This window comes from Rhinolophus sinicus, linkage group LG01, assembly GCF_036562045.2.
Source record: "Rhinolophus sinicus isolate RSC01 linkage group LG01, ASM3656204v1, whole genome shotgun sequence".
Classification (NCBI taxonomy): Eukaryota; Metazoa; Chordata; class Mammalia; order Chiroptera; family Rhinolophidae; genus Rhinolophus; species Rhinolophus sinicus.
In genome coordinates, this window is record NC_133751.1 from 129,257,769 (window position 1) to 129,275,889 (window position 18,121).

The window sequence follows — 18,121 nt, forward strand, 5'->3', positions numbered from 1 at the left end:
CCAGCAGAAAGCAGCAAAGGAACAAGACAAACAAATAAAGAAACAAAACCTCACAGACACAGAAAACAGCTCGGAACATACCCTAGGGATATGCTAGGTACATTCTGCCATTTGGGCAGGTCCAAAATGTTGGGCTCCATCTTAGAAGAAGAGCTCATCAAGCCCCAGGGGGGAAATAATTGCATTTTAACTATCTCAGTTTCAAAATGTTGGATTTGGCATCCTCATAATTTATTTATTTATTTATTTTTTAACTTAAAATATATGGCTAAACTGATAGAGGCAAGAACAGAACTTTTGGCCCCTAGTTCTTTGGGCAAGCTGTAATCTCTTTAGTGCTCATTAGCCCACAGCTTTCCCTATCAGCCTTTGCCTTAGTTATTTTACTTATCCTTCAAAAATAGTTACTATAGAGAAGGAAAAAAAAGTCTTATGTCCTTTTAGTATTTGGTATCCTACTATTTCTTAGTATGAAATAGTTAGAGCAAACACTTTAGAGTCAGACAAATGTGTCTTAAATTTTGGATGTATTAACATCCCTTGAGTGTCAAGTTACTCAAATCACCTTCTCTGGTTGGATATAATCTTGTGAAGTTTGTGATAGTATGGTGGTCAGGATTAAATAAGATGTTCCAAGTAAAATGCCTAGTACAGTGTTTGACAAATGGTAGGTAGCCAGTAAATGGCAGCTAGAATTATTAAGGAAGAAATTAAAGGTTTCATGTCGGTGGGGCCAGCTTTGGAGAAAATTGTCACGTAGGCTCCTCATCCTCCATTTCAGCTTCCTTCCCATCCTTCTCCCCCAAACCCCACCATCTCTTATTACCAGTACTTGTGGCTCTCATTATACCATTAGATTCCCCTCTTTTCCTACACTAGTATATTTTGTTCCTGATTTATCTTCCTCATCTCATTCATTCCAGATCTCCCAGTTTAGTGACCTATGCTTTTGTTGCCTGCCATATCTAACCTTGAAAAAGTTCCTTTAATGTAATTTATAATAAAACATTAAAGACTAACATCATTTTAATATGCTAGTCTTGCCAGAACATTGGTCTATTTTAGTGAAGGTGTCAACATCATAACCTAAGAGAATAAAAGTGTAAAACTTAAGTTGAAGGAATCAGTGATAGGGAGAAGAGATATTTTTAAAGAGAGAGATTCAATAACAATAAAAATGAACAGTTAACATTTATTGGGTGCCAACTCTATCTTATACTGTGCTTTATATACCCTCACAACCAATAAATTATGTACTATTATTGCTATTTTTCTGATGAGAGAAATATACCTTGGAGTGGTAAAGCAAATTGCCAAAGATAATATACACCTAGTAAGGGGAAAAGACAGGTTTGGGATTCAAGTCCATCCAACTTACGACCATCTCTCTCGTGCAGGCTAAATTTTCATCAAGGAGGGTATCTATGTCTCTTATCACTTGCTAGAGCCTAGTGCAGTGTTTGACACATAGTAAACAATCAATTAGCAGTTGGTTCTTGAATTAATGCATAAATACCTATTCTGCCATAACCTGTTCTCCACTTACCTCTCTGGTGTCACCTCTTTCTTGGAGACCCTGCCTTGCCCAACATTCCAAAACTGAATTGCCAGTAGTCCCACATGCACTATTCTGCATCCTGACTTCATGCCTCCATCTTCCTGTCCTCTCTACCTGCAATTCTTCACTTCCCCAGAAGTTTCTGGGTTAACTTCTACCTACCTATAACACAGAGCTCAGGAGTGAGCTCCCGCCATGAAGCTTTCCATCTCTCTGACCTCTCTTCCTATCCTGTCCCTCACTGTCTTCTTTCCTCAGCCCAACCCAGTCAGGGTTCATTCCTTGTCTATCTCTTCCACTAGACAGTAGTGTTTTTGAAGGCAGATGTCTGACATTTTTGTACCCTATTTGGTACCTGACATATTTTGCATCTGACATAGATTTTGTATGCTTCTGGCCTAGCCTAGTTCATTCTAAGGTGTATTTTTTTCCTATATTAACACCTGTGAAATTGGGATACATCTTCTAGTTAATGATATCTCAAAATTGTAATGGACAATGCTTTTTTTTGACTTAGTGATACAAAAGGAAGGGTTGATTGCATCCTATAACCAATGACATCTTAGATTTAATGTAATGCAATAAGATATTGAATCAATGAATGAATGAATAGCAATCATAGCCCTCCTCAAATCACATTATTATTCCTACTTACAACCTAGCTGTTCTGCACCATAGACAATGTGGCAGGGCTTTCTTAGTAAGACAGATTTTTTTTTTGAATATTTAAATCAAGGTGCTCCTTTTTTAATGTGTAGGTAAATTATGTAAAATAGCAAGGAATTAAAAAAAAATTAAGAAACAACAATTTTAGGTAGGCAATTGTAAGGAAGATAACAGTCACGCATGCCAAGGCTACATGATTCTTCCACAGGTCCCGAGGTGAGAGGTCGATGCCCTGGTTTATCAATAATTCTTGGCCAGTACAGTACATATTGCAAAGCTACAGGTATTGTTTGCTGTTATATTGTGTTCTGGGCAGAAGTTCTGTCCCAAAAATTCATTATGGTGCAAAGCCACATAGCCATATTGAGGAATGCTGAAGTATTGAAGCCATGACAGCCGAGGCACAATGGTTCTGAGACTGACCAACAGCCATGAATATATCATAATAAACACAGAAGAGATGGTCATGAGAAGGGTTGCTGTGGATACCAACTCTGACCTGCTGCTATGGCCAGTGCCATAGAACTAGCCAAATAAGCCACCATCATAAGCGTAAACATTATGATGAAGAAGACCTCCACCACTGGGGTCAATCCTAACAAGACGTATGTTATGCAAGTAAATATAATACTTGCTAATATCCTCATGGGTAGTAAATCAGATAACAGTTTTCCAAAGAAATAAGATGACACTCTGTAGTATCCATTGACACGTCATGTATAAAGAGCTTCTTCCCAACTGCAAAGAGCTCCAGGGATGTCATACTGCTGAAACATTAGTTATTTGTCAGGAAGAAGAGCACCCCAGCTCTATTCTGGACTCCCACCGGGACACTTTTTAGATCACAGAAAGTGCCACCTATAGCCAGTCCCAGGAAGATTGTTATGATTACCTCAGCTATAGATGCCTGGAGAATTACCCAGTACGTTTTTGTGTGAACTCTCGGAAATCCATTTGGGTTGATGACAGGAGGAGGTAGCATAGGTGTTCTCCTTGAAGGCTACACTCTTCTTTTTCTGAACTCCTGAGAGTTGATCTAACTCAACTTTCATTTTTCTGAAGAAGACAAAGTTGACATAAAACTCCACTAATTTTTCTATGAGTGGCTTATCTCCTTTGAAGGCTCTTCCGTCTCCTGGGCTTCACCATCTTCATCCTCTCTGTTTAATATCACATCAGAGGAGTCTCCATGAATGACATCCAGGAAGAAATCTGCAGGATTATTATGGAGCTCACAGTGGTGACCAGCTGATGCAGAGTACCCCAGGCCCATGGAACATTAGTCTTCCGGAGGCCAATCAGCTGAGGCTATCGGACAACTTGAAAATGGAATAATGAGGTTAATGAATGGAGAAGATGAGGGGTCATCCCTGTTTAGACATCTCTTCAGGAGCAAAAGGACAGCATTTGCTGAGCTTGGATCTAAGCCAGTTGTGGGCTTATCTAGGAATAAGATGGATGGATCGGTAATAAGCTCCATTCCAATACCAGTCCTTTTGCTTTCTTCTCCAGACACATCAGGGAAAAACTGAGTTCCAATCTTGGAATCTGCCACTTTAGCCAGACCTAATTCTTGAATGACCATGTTTATCTGTTCATTTTTTTTTCATGATTTGTCATAGTTGTTAGAAGTCAAAGAGCTGCTGAAACTATAAATTTACTCTCATTGTCAGAGTTACCATCACAACATTATCTTGTATCACATAACCTGAGTTATATTTGAAATTTGCAGGTTGAGGTGCTCCATTTATCAAAACATCTCCAGATAATCCCTGTGGATCTTTCCTTAAAGCTAAGACATCTAAAACAAAGATTTGCCTTCACCTGTGGGTCCCAGAATAGTGTTGAGGCCAGGTCTCATGATCCCTTTGATATTCATTAATATTTCTTTCTCAACTGTTTTTCAACCAATTAGAAAGCCACTCTTCACTTTTCTCAATAATACATGTTATAGAAACTTAACATAGCTACTTCAGTAAATGTCTTCAGGTGGTTGGAGGTTGTCCTGGGGAGGCCAAGGGTGTTTCTTTGTGACACTGTGATAAAAATGTGGTCATTACTAGAAGATATCTGAGAGTTTCTGCCTTTACGTGTGGCAAACAGACTGGTAAGTTACCACCCCACGGTCACAGTCACAGTCAGTTGGAGAGTCGAGCCAGATTATCCTTAATCATTTCTTTCTGGACTGATGTGATCTTCTTTATGCTTGTATTCTAGGTGAAATTGATCTTCAAATTATCTCCAAAGTGCAGGCTCAATACCCAGGAGTTCGTATCAGCAATGAAGTTGTTGAACCAAGTGCTGAACAAATTGCCAAGTACAAAGGTACCTGTAACCCATGGTGCCGTATGTCCAATTCTATCCCAAAAGGCTTGTCACCCCAAATTTGTCCCTTCAATCATTAACAACATAATTACTGTGGGATGTTCTTTGTAATCTTATTGGAAGAAGAACCTAATCAATTTGTTTTCTTGGCAGGCATAACGAAAAACCTCAGAATATGAGCTGTTAATAATTAAACTTTTTTTTTTTACTGACTCTGCATCTATTCACTGATCATCAACTGTTATTTTTAATGTTTATTATCAGAAACAGAGCTGTTAATTCATTCAGAAATATTTAAAATCTTTGTCCTTAAAGAGCTTAGGTTTAATGGGTTATTACAGGAATCCACAAACTTTTTTCTGAAAAATGGCCAAATAGTAGTAAATATTTTAGACTTAAAAGGCCACATAATCTCTGTCACAACTAATCAATGCTGACATTGTAGCACAAAGGCAGCTATAGACAATAATACATGAACTAATGAGTGTGGCTATGTTCCAATAAAATTTTATTTATGAACATTTGAATTTTGTATCATTTTCACATATAACGAAACAGTATTCTTCTTTTGATTTTGTTCAACCACTTAAAAGTATATGAGATATGAAAGACAGAGGCATGAAGTCAGCAAGTAGAATAGTATAAGCTTTTAGCTTGCAGTCCATTTAAAAGTAGGTAGTGGGCCAGATATGGCCCATGGCCCATGGTTTGCTGACTCCTGGCTTATAGAATCATGTTACTTGTTCTACATCAATTTTTCCATTGATAAAATCCACCAGTTAATTCCCCACTAATACTGACACAATGTAACCTATGTTTGGTCAGGGTTGTCATAATTATTTCTTATTGACTCTTTATTTATTTTTCATCTCTAATTTCATTCACTACTAGAAAAAAATCAGGATGAACTCTCTGGTCTTCCAGAACTACACAAAAAAGGAAAATGAGTTTTATATCTGTTATGTATGTAACATTGATTGCATTAAAATTCTAAATGGAAATGGGTTCCACCTTTGCAATTAAAATTGATGGTATGATACCTCTTCTCTGTATTTTAGAGTTTGTAGCCAAGTCATCAAACCTCGAGAACATAAAGTTTGCTTGGCATAAAGAGACATCATCTGAATATCAAAATAGAATGATGGAGAAAAAAGAACTTCAGAAGTGGGACTTTATTCATATGATTCAGGTAAGAAATATTTATTGTTATATAATCTCAGAAAGATTATTTTTTCCAGAAATATGAAGAGTGCCTAATATTCTAACTTTAAAAAGGAAAGTGAGAACCTGATTTCTGATTTTACAAATGAGCATATACAAATTGAGGATAAAGATGTTGAAAATACTAAGGAATTCTCTGTAACATTCAAAAAGCCAGTTTTCTCTACTCAAAATACTTCCACGGTTATTAATCATTTTTTTCAATGTTTGCTTAATTAATTTTTGTAGAACTTAAAGTCCATGGATAGATTTGAGGACAGTAGAGTGTAACGTATCCTAGCACCATTCTCCAGTAGCTCTCAAGGTCTGGATGGACCAAATGTCTCAGTTTTCTGAATCCTCTTACTTTTGCCTTCTGTTGATGACCTGTCTAACATGACAAAAGGGGCAGGTTAGATGATTCCTCAGGTCAATAAAGTTTTATTAATATTAGTTAAACATTCAGTAGGAATTTATTTCTATCATCCAGCACTGATAATGTATTGTATTTCTTGGAAAGGGGTGACACTAGTAGATGGTATGAGGACAAATATCCACTGATATTTCTGTGTAGCATATGGGTATACAGGCATCCATTAGAAGATGTGTATATTTTAGAAATACCACAATTAACAAGATGCGTCTTACTTTCTATAGTCCACAAGTATAGTCACCCCAAAGGAATAAACTTAAAAGAGATCAAAGGAAGAAATGACTCCAAGATTGGAATTTTTAGGCAATCCTGCGTCTCTGCTGTCTTAGCGGACAAAATCTTTTACCTGCAGGGAGTGGTTAGCATTGCCCAGCAAACCTATTATATTTCTCTATTAAACTTCCTTTTCCACCTCCTCATACGTCATACCTCCCTCTCTCTCCTTATACCTCCATAACCCTTCTCCCAGCTGATGACTTCCCTTCACACTGTATAGGAAAAAGAGAAACCATCAGACAGAAACTCATCTTTCTTTACCCTCCAAATTTACAAACATAGCTGCAATTGTACCATCTCTTTCTTTCATCTTCTTATAAAAGCCTTCTTTTATCAAAAGTCAATCCCTCCACTTATGCTCTAGATCCATTCTTTACCTGTTATAAAATTTTGCAGCTTCAGCAATCCATTCTCCCATTTCTCTCAAAGCTTCCATGTTTGGTCTTTCTTGCAGTAACTCTACTTCCTCTGCATTACTAGTCTATTCCTCTCTTCCTCTCTGTCTACTCTGCATTTTTCTGTGTTATGTCTCTGTCTCTTCATTGTCCCTTATAATCCTAACACTCTCATGAAATTCTTTCAACCTAATATTCACAGTCAACTACAGAGAATCTCAGTGTCTATTAGATCAAATTTCATAGCACCTACTGTGGCCCACCTCCTCTCCTTTCATTAGGTCATGTCATAAATTTTTAGCCACCTTATGGATCAGCTGTATCTGGGTACCTATCTATGTGTGGTCCCTATGGTGAACAGCGTGGGATGACATGATACTAAATATGTCCCCTGAAGCAGCATAGGTCATGTGCAGGTCCATTTTATTTCATTTTTTCATTTAAGTGAGAGAGGCATATCTTAAGTTGTTTGTGCTTTATGCAATAAATTCTATCATGGGAATCTATATAGAGTATTGAATTCTTGTCCAAGAAAGATGAACATGAGATATAAGAAGTGTCTGTGGAGGTAGATTCCAGGAATAGAAGTCCTCAGGGAAAATTTTACACTGCCAATGTATAATTCCAACCTCTACCTGTGTTGGGTGGAAAGGCCTCTCCCTATACTTCACCAAAGATGGTCATGAATTATTAAAAATGGGTGGATTGACTCTTAGAATCTTGTGACCAAGGATCTAACTTCTTGCTTAATCCAGTCCTTCCCTAGAGAATCAGTCAACACCAGAGTCTGTCACATTTTCTGCTATTAAAAAAAAGCATCTGTGAGCATATGGTGAAGCTAGTGCAAAGGGCTTAATTTTAAAGCAACGTTCCATGAAATGGGGTCTGTGTTTACAGCGCTGTCACAGTTTTCCCCCAGAAGAACTACAATTCACAAAATGTATAGTAATATAGTCATTGCCTCCATGTGGAGTGGAGACTAAGTATCCCCAGTTACGAATGTCAGTGTTATTATATTAAAGCCAGAAAGAGTAAATTTAAAACTATTTGGTCGAGTTGAGCAAATAATATAGTTCCACTTCCCTCAAATATTTTCTCACATTATTATTCTAACTCTCCATATAACATCTTTAACGTTTAAATTTCTTAAGTGTTTTGTTGATTAAAATCTACTCAACTTGAAAATCAAACTTTCTAATGAGTATCTAGTCCAAGCAACAAACACATTGACATATGAAAGTGACTCATTTCTCCTTTCCTTTATTTCCAGATGCTGTACTATGTGAAAGACATCCCAGCTACGCTGAAATTCTTCCATAGTCTCTTAGCTACCAATGCTAAGATTCTTATTATTCTTGTGTCAGGTAAGTTATTTTCATTTGGCCTGAATTTTAAAACAACAATAGTGCACATATGCATGTGTTTGAAGGCTGTATTTATGGAAGTCCTTCACAACAGCCCTCAATTTAGGGGGTCAAGTGGAATTAAATGTCTGTCTACTTCTTCCTCCTGGGAAAATTTGTTGTTTTTGTGTATACATTCTTTTTTATATAAGATAGAGCAAATGCAACTTTTAGGAATTTTTTTAATAGTTTAGGAATATTTTTAATGAGACTAAAAATAGTAAATATTTCTAATTACCTCCCTTTTGTCCCTTGAATGTCTCTTTCCCCTGTATCATGTTTATTAATAAATAAAGGTTTAAATATTTTTAAGGACATCATATTTGACTAATTTGCACTTCTAAAGCCATTATCAATATTATTCATTATAGGTTTTCTCAAATAACTATTAAAAATAGTTTTGTGTTGTTTTACTTTTCCATGAGACTCTTTTTTTTTTTTTTCTTTAAAGAGGGCACAGCTCATGGTGGCCCATGCGGGAATCAAAGCAACAACCTTGGTGCTACCAGCACCACACTCTAACCAACTGAGCTAATCGGCCACCCCTGTTTTACTTTTCAAAGAAGGCATTTGATCCTATCATGTTGCTTTCAGGGGTATAATAAGTACCACACAGGGAACATAAGTAATCATGTTAACAAATGAAATACTGACATTGCTGAATTCATTAATGGCTTGCTTCTTTAATTCAGCAATCTTTATGGACTGGCCACACAGTGCTAGGTAGGGTGATTCTAGATATACAGCCGTACCTATCTACCTAAGCTTATACCAGACCCCATAGTTAAAAACTATATGTCACAAAATTAATTTTTTATTAAATATGAAGAATGACTTTAAGGATGGCAAACATGGCTGTTGCCTGTAATCCTTGGATTTGAACTCATGTGGGTGTTTGGCAAATGAGAGCTCCTGTACACAACCTCTTCCCCAAGGGAATATTTTGATATACTGTTTTTATCTCTGGTTAGTTAAAAATATTCATTTGTGTGGGAGAGTTCTGTCTTCCCATTTAGAAGGGCTTATGTAAACTGGATGCCTCCTACTAACCTCTCTCTAAATTAGGACACTGGATAAAGCACTTTGTACTGCTTTTAGGCATGCAAAAGTAAACTTATTTATCAACATTGAAGGCAGTTTATTCTTGATAATCTGTATCAATAATACAGAAAATATGTTGCAGACAGAAACAGTAATTCATCCAGAAGTAATATGTTTGATTTTAGAACATATTTAATATCAATAGCAGATCCACTCTTATTTATACTTGGTTTATTCTTAAATATTTTCAGAAGTATTTGTGTGTCAGAAGGTGGCTTTCTATGAATAAATGTCTACCAATAAGAAAAAGCCAGACTAAGGTTTAGAAAGTGGCATGAGTAATCTACAAGCAACTGAGAATTGACTGAGTGCCCTAATGAATACAGTATTCTGCTGGCTGTATCATGAATAAGTTAATGCAGTCCACCATTTATTGGCATCAAGAAATGTGAAAACCAAAACTCAGTGAAATGTATGATGGTATATGGAACAAGAGTGTCAAGGTACTTCCTAGCTGTGTGAACTTGGTCTATGAGTCTGAGTTTATTCATGGGCTGTTTATGGATATTCATACCTACATTATATTGCATCTATGCATATATGTGATGCATATATACTAAGTATATGAGTACATTGTCGTAGTACATATATACTTTGGGGGAAAAAAATCAAAGAAAAGGAGTATAGTCTCAAAAATCAGCTTTTTTTAAAAAAAGAAAAAGTATTTTGAATCAAATATTATTCAATCTGTGTGGTTTGATGGTAGAAGTATTTTTCTAACTTTTTCAGTATGCAGTTCACAATTCTTCATTACTGCACACAGCATGGGAGACAGGTATCCCAAAGAGGAAAACTGTTAACAGATACTGTCGCCAGGAATGAGAATCCAGCAAATAACAGTTCTCAAATTATTAAAGGGACTCTCATTACCTCCTTCCTTTACTATATACACTTCTTTCTTAGAAGATTTTATACAGCTTTAGAAGAAATATTGTATACATTTATTCTTACAGAACCACTTAGCAGAAGGAGGAAATAGATTTAGGCATTTTATTTTGGACTTTTCACTTCTCTCCTAAGGCTCAATTCATAGATTTATTGCCTCTTTTTGTCACAAGAGTTGTTAAGAAATTAATTAAATATAAGTAAAAAATAAAAAAATAAACCCCCGTTGAATATAATTTCCTTTACAGTTAAAGAAAATATTCTACCCAAAAAGGAAAATAAAATTGTCAAATATGTTGATCTTGTCACCAGCCTAATGTAATCTAATGTCTCCATATTCCCCAGTCTATAGGTTCATATGTCCCTTAAAAATTCAGAGTAAATGACTGGAGCTCTTATGCTAAGTAAATTGAATAGTCTGTCACTTGCCTCATGATTCCCGAGGATTCCTGGGTCATGCTTATATGTTCCTTGTGTTTGCCAGCCACTGTTTGCCCCAAATTTCTGCTCCCAGTTCAACTTTTGATTTATTACCAAACCTTACGTGTGCTACAGCTACCTTTTGTTATCCTATCCTGCTTTGCCCCCAATATGGACATAGCCCCACTTCCTTCATTCACCAAAGCACTATTCTTTGAGTTGGGGAGATGTTGACACCTATGGGGAAGGAGAAGAGCAAAAACAGAAGTGAGCGTCCAAGTTCCACAGCCATTCTTCTTCAAGCTTTCCTCTTGCTCAGTCGGGGCCCACTTCCCTTGCACCTACTCTTAACTTCTTTCAGACCTTACTCATATCCTCTTAGCTCAGGGCTTTTCCCAAGACACAAACTCCTCACTTCCTCCTTTCAGCCCTCTAATTTATTACATAAGGCAAACTCCCTTTCTCTACCTCTTTCACCTAGATAACCCTGTGCACCTATGAACCTGTTTTAACTATGATGTATTTCTCAGAGATAAATTCTATTGCCCCTTCAATGTATGGAAGTGACTGTTTTTTGAAAAACAGAACTAATCGCTTTGTTGTATTGAAGCCAATATAAATATATGGGTCAACTTTTAGAAGAAAAACAAAAAGTTCATGGTGAGTTTCCAACAGTGGAAACAAATTTAATCACAACAAATTTCCAGTCAGATTTGTCTTACATTATTGTCAATCAACATGTATAGGATTGGTCCACATTTTTATTAGTCATTTTCACTTCAAATCCCTGTCTGCTAACCCAGTCTGTGGATAGTAAACAAGTCTGGAAAACTCTCCAGGCCATCTGAGGTGCCTGATCACCTTCCCTCCTCACCCCTGTATAAAAACCAGTGCCCTAAATGGCCTTCTCGAAAACTTGGAGCACTTACAACAAAATTGTTCACATTAGGCTGTTTTTGTCAGGTTTCTTGCAGTCCCTTTCTAAATGGAATCTGCTTCATAATTACCTAGAAGTCAAGAAACCTGTTTGTATATTTCCTCTGTTTCAGGGCAATACTGTCATTCATAGCCACACTGCAGTGCAGAAAACAGTGCTCTTTGTAGACAGATTCAGATAAGCCTAAAATTCCTCATTAAATTAAATTTCTAAGACGCTCATCTAGCCAATATTTCATCTAGGCAGATAAAAGTATGTTCGGATTAACATCTTGTTCTCTAGAGTCATCTTAAATATGCCACACAGGTAAGGCTCTTGCCTGTCCGTCTTAGAGACTGACCTGTTATTAAATTGACGAGTTATTTCTCTGAATAGACTGAATTCCTCAGTTATTTGAGCACCATATGGACACTCATTTTTGCAATTTATTAGATTGTAAGATAATAAAATATGGGGTCAGTTTCTAGATTTAATCATGCAGAGCACCTAGCTTGGATACGGCGCCATGTGTGTTCAGCCATATTCAAAACAGTCTATACTTGGTCCCATGTTGTTTGCATAGGATAGTAGTTGTGTAAATTTGGTTCATTCAGCTTTTATTGAGCTCCTATATTCAGTCACTGCTAGGCTGTGAAGGTTGCAAAGATTACTTTTCCTTGCCTTTGAAAGGCTGCTAATTTGATGGAGGACTCAGATATGTAAACACTTCCAGCAGTATGCTAAGTTTCCTAGCAGAGGCAGATGGGGAGCTTACAGAGAGTTCCTTGAGAGCAGGGGCCTCTGCCTCTTATCTCTAGTCTCACATCTTTGCAAAGCCTTTGACACCTAGAAGACATGCAGTAAGTGTGTTTGAGTTGAACTGAATAATTGCTTATTATTTAATTGCTTACTATTTCTCCTTTATGATATCCAAACTACAACTAGTTTTGAATGTCCATCATATATGTGTGTGTGTGTGTGTGTGTGTGTGTGTGTGTATATACCATGTTTTAGCTAAAACTTACTACTTGATAGAGATGGAATCAAAGAATATAGAAAGTTCCGGTGACTTGAAGATAGGTTTAAAAAATAAAAGACTCAGTAAAGAAGATACACATATTCTCTCTCTCTCTCTCTCTCTCTCTCTCTCTCTCTCTCACACACACACACACACACACACACACAGTGCACACTGAAATAGGTGGACAAAAGCAATGAAGGGTAGGCAAGTGAAGCTAATTTGGAAAAAAAAGAGAAATTGCAATCAGAATTAAATGACAGCATTTGCTGGTCAGCCTATTAGAATAATGCATGTTGCTTGAGGAAAGAGAGGTTTTCCTCTGCTTCTGGGTATCCATTACAGAACTAGCCCAGCTCAGTAAATATTCACTTAATTACAATAAGCAGAAGTTCCTGGTTATGAAGATAAAAGATTTGATTTGGGGATAAAAAGAAGAGATATGAGAACAAAAGAGGTGTATCCCACACTAAAGTGATGGCAGTGACAGGTTTTTCTTCAAATGTAGTAGACAGGTATTAGTTGAATGAGTTGCTAATTAAATTGCAATCTATTTATTTAAGGGAGATTAGCAAGGAGATAATGAAAGTTTTCTGTCCTTCCTCTCCTTACCTAACTAAAGAAGGAGTGATATCGTGGTGTGTTATTTTTAATACAGTAGGGAAGAAAGAAGCTGGTTTGTATAATGTTCAAAACAAAAGTAACACCATATGTTGTACCCACCGAGAGCCATTATGATAATACATCAGTCAGAAAGTGTATAATTGCTCAGCTCAGAAATGGCACCGAGTCACAGAACACTGACACCAGCAAATTTTCTGCAATTATCGTTTTGTTCTTTTTTCTCTGCCAGGTTAAAAAAAAAAATAATGATAACAGAACCTCGCCTCAAACACTGAAATTTGTTTTCTTGTAACATCTTGTTTGTAGGCAAATTCTTATTCAGGAAGATAATCACTGTATTTGGAATGAAACATCTTTTAATATATACCCATGACCCTCATTTTTTTTCCCCATTGAACTGAGGTTTTATTTTTTTCTGCTTTATTCCAATTTCTAGAGCATATCCTGCAGTTATCGCTCCCTCTTCTGAAATATAAGTGGAACATCAATTATCTAGGCTATTTATTATTTACCATTTCCTGTCTTGGATAGTTTCTTTTGTTGAGTTAAATCAGGGGCCTACTCCATGAAGGAAAACCAGGCTTCTTTGAGCATCCTGTAATTACATGCACAACTTGTGGGTATGTATCGTTTGTGTACTTTTCAGGAGAGTCAGTTACTTTCATTAGATGCTAAAGGAGATTTTGGAACCAAAAAAGTTCAAGCCTTTGACGTCTTCACCTTTAATCATGTAAGTGCATAGAAAATGTAGATTCTCTCTTATATTACTTTGGCCAAGTCCAACTTAATTACCTAACACTTCAACAACGTTTACTATGTGCCAGTCATGGTTCTAAGTGCCTTACTTTCTTAATACAGTTAATCCTTGCAGAAATTAGAAGGTCCATAAATCAATAGTCATTTGTTTCGATTTATTGTAATTATAGATTTCTGAACAGCACGTTTGCTTTTGCGTAGTGTAGAGATTACAACTAATAGAAATGTATTATCAAACTAATTCCACGTAACCTTCATTTATTTTGTCAGTACTGACTACACATCAGCCATGCACTCAGCATTGTACAATGATTCTCTTAAAATACCTCATTTAATACCTGCAGTTGCATTTGAGGTAAGTATGGTTATGCCCATCTTATAGATGAGAAAACTGAGGTTCTGAGAGACTTAAATAATAAGCCTCATCTCATTTATGAAGTGTCGGAAGAACACTCCAACCTATTAATATATCTCTCTCCCTCAGCTGCTGCATTTCTTAACCTCTTCATTGGGCTGCATTTTCAATTAAATGCAACCGACATTGCTAAAACATCTAAAGTTGGTGACAAAATTGGTAGGAATCAGTCTAGTTATTGGCAGTCAGTCCAAGGCAACATTTAGTAAGTGGATAGACATGAGAAGCTATCCCATCTTTACTTTGACTAAATCATTATTGTATTTATTCTGCTCTTTCTTCAATTTTAGTTTTCACTCTTTGATGCTCTACTCTGAACCTAAGACTAAAATAAACAACTGCCTTCCTCCTATCACCACCTGAATATCCAACAGGTCTCTCAAATTTACATTTCCCAAGTCACACCTGATGATACATTTAAAACTGCTCTTCCCTCATTCTCCCTATTTCCAGTAACTGCGATTTTCTCTTTTCAGGTTCTTGGGCCAAAATCACTGGGCTCATCACTGACTCTTCTTTTACTCACACCCAATATCCTAATTGTTGGCAAATGGCACTCGATCTAGGGGTTTAACATATAAAAAATCCAACCACTTCTCATCATCTCCAAGCTCGCTGGTCCAACTTACTATCATCTGTCACCCACGTTATTGCAGTAGCCTTCTCACTGGTCTCCCTGCTTCTCTCCTTATGCTCCTATAGTCTATTCTCATCTTTGTGGGCAGAGTGACCTAATTAAAAGGCAAATCAGGTTAAGTCAGTCTAACGTTGTGTTATCCAATATGGAAGCCATATTTGGCTACGGAAATTGAAATTGAAATGAATTACGAAGAAATATACTTTTAAATGCATTTCCTCAGTCACACTCGCCACAATCCAAATGCTGCATAGCCACTAGTGGCTAGTAACTATCGTATTGGGCAGTGCAAACAGAGAACAGGTTCGTCAGTCCAAAAAGTTCTATCAGACAGCACTACAATGGCTTCCCATCTCCTTCCATTCTCCCCCCTTATTCACTCAATTCCAATCTCACTGGCTTCCTGGCTAGTTCTTAAACATGCCAAGCATGTTCCTGCCTCAGGCCTTTGCAGTTGCTCTTCTCTCATCCTGGGGTAATCTTCTCTCTGATATATCTACATGGTTGATTGGCATGTCTCTGCTCAAATGTCACATTATAAGAAAGACTCTCTGTGACCACCCTCTATAAAACAGCAACCATACAACTCGTTGACCTCCCATAGTCCTTGCTCTGATTTGTTTTTCATTAGCACTTAGCACCATCTGATATACAATTTATTTATTTATTTAACTTTCTCCCCACCTCCACCCCTGACGCTTTGAGTTGAGCTACACAAAAGCAAGAATATTTTTTTATTGACTGCTCTATCCCAAGTAGCTAATGTACTGCCTGGCAGAGTCGGTAAATAAAAGAATAAATGAAAGCATGAGTTTTGTTCTATTGCACAGGAACCAGTGGCTGGGACAAGCTATGGAAAAAGTACGGATCCCGCTTACCCCGGGATGACCTCTGCCAGTACGTCACATCGACCGATCTAACTCAGATGCTGGACAAGTTGGGGATTAAGTATGAGTGTTACGACCTTCTGTCCACCATGGACATATCTGACTGTTTTATTGATGGCAATGAAAATGGAGACTTGCTTTGGGATTTTTTGACGGAAACATGCAACTTTAATGCAACAGCACCACCTGATCTCAAGGCAGAAATTATGAAAGATCTGCAAGAGCCTGAATTCAGTGTAAAGAAAGACAGAAAGGTTCTTTTTAATAATAGTCTGAGTTTCTTAGTGGTTGAGGCATAAATATCAATCATGAGAGTGTATTCAAACATATTTTGAACAATAATGATTATTTATTTCTGTATTAAAATTACAAATACATCTTATAATATAAATAGAGTATTGTCACTTATATATAAAATCTAGAAAATTCCAAGACATTCTTGGACTTCATGTAGAATCATATATGATATTGCTGGTCTTATCTCATCCCTTTTCCAGGTAAAGAGACCACAAGTAGGCTAAATACCATATGAGCTGTAAAAATGACAACTAATTTTCACAAGTTTATTGACAATAAATTCCTTTCCATTTGTTGATTGTATTGCAATTTCCTAGAATACTAATAAAGTATGTACTATGTATTCTTTAAATACTAGTAAAGTATATATGCTTATTGATAACTTTGAACACGAAGACAGTACATGTTGATTGATTTTTACCCTGTTGTGAAGAAGTGTTTGTCTTTGTATATTTCTCTATTGTAATTTCTATTTTATTTTTGTTGATTACTAAAAGTAAGCACTTTTAGGATATTACAAAATTAACTCTTTTTATCATGTGTTGCCATTTTCTCTCTTTTTTTAAATTATGATTTTTATAATGGTTTGTTTATTTCTTGATGTACTGAATTTTTTCCTATTTTATTTATTCAGTCAAATATAGGTTTTGTGTTTTTTTTTAAATTTCTAACACATTTTAAAGGCTTTCTAAAACCATTTGAAATATTAACATTTTTCATAATAATTTTATAATTTTACTTTAAAAAAAAATCTTTGATATGTTTGAAATTTACATAAGTTTAAAGAGTGAGGTGGAGAACAAGCTGTTTTCCCTCAAAATGATAAGCCAGCTGTATCAAAATAATTTACTTAAAAACAAAACAAAACAAAAACCTTTACTAACTTAAAATGCATCTCTTATCATTTACTACATTTCTAGAAAACAGAATCTCTTTCCATACTCTGTATTCCCTTATATCTCTCTGTCTAAGATATCTTCTAAAACCAAGAGTCCTCTTCGGACAGTAAGATTTCAGGGGATTTTTGAAAACTTAGTTGATGTTCTTTGTTTTATTTTGAATAATAAACATCTATCATTCTTTTTAAAAAGTATATCTCTTTAGCTAAGTAAATAAGTAATTTTATAATTAAGAAATATATATTTTTAGATTAAGTAACTAATTACAACTCCCTGTTAGAAACAGCAGAAGGTTTTATTAAAACACTCGTGAACCCTTATTTTCCCAGAGATGAAGACTTCAACACAGTATGCTAGTCACTCTATCACATTACAGACCTACCAATTAATGCTACAGTATAGTCACTTCAAAGAGTTAATGCTCCTCCCTAATCTCTTAGCTGCCCCCCAGGAAGTACACTGGAATACAGAGCCTATTTACATTAACAAATAACCAAGCTTTGTTGTTCATAATAAGTAAAACTGATTTGCATTGCCCTCTTTTCTTGAAAAACTTCATCAATGTTTTGTGAATTATAAGTTCCAACAAATGAAACGACAGTTATCCAATCAGATTCCTGAATATGAACCCTAAACCATTAATCATACTGATATGTAAAACTGACAAAGGAAATCCATGAGGCACACATGATTGATGAATATAGGCCATGACGACCTTGAACAACTTCACCAAAATAATGGAAATCAAGACTCTACAGAGCAAATTATGGCCTTTTCCAAAAAGCACATGTGCAAAACAAGAATCGAACTAACATACTACTTAAAGTTAGAAAAGAAACCAGTCCACAGATGGGTATTTATAAAAATCGTATTCCTATACAGCCCTTACTATAAAATACAAGGATAAATAAATTCTCACCTGCTTCAATGTAATGTAATGTAATGGGAACACCTATGCCTTTTTAAAGAGAAAATTCCCATGAATACATACCAGTTAGTGGTGGAAAGCT

The 18,121-nt window shown here is 36.2% G+C and overlaps 1 protein-coding gene and 1 pseudogene across 1 annotated transcript in view; one reads left to right on the plus strand and one right to left on the minus strand.

The window, feature by feature from the left end:
• HNMT (histamine N-methyltransferase) overlaps window positions 1–16,752 on the plus strand; it is a 35,058-nt gene extending 18,306 nt beyond the window's left edge. Inside the window, exons 3-6 of the mRNA XM_074335751.1 lie at window positions 4,442–4,549; window positions 5,608–5,738; window positions 8,124–8,217; window positions 15,859–16,752. Of these exons, the coding sequence (XP_074191852.1) occupies window positions 4,442–4,549; window positions 5,608–5,738; window positions 8,124–8,217; window positions 15,859–16,214 (689 nt within the window). The 3' untranslated portion in view covers window positions 16,215–16,752. The remainder of the gene's footprint in view (window positions 1–4,441; window positions 4,550–5,607; window positions 5,739–8,123; window positions 8,218–15,858) is intronic.
• On the minus strand, window positions 1,679–4,324 carry LOC109458698 (broad substrate specificity ATP-binding cassette transporter ABCG2; annotated as a pseudogene).
• Window positions 16,753–18,121: the final 1,369 nt, after the last annotated feature.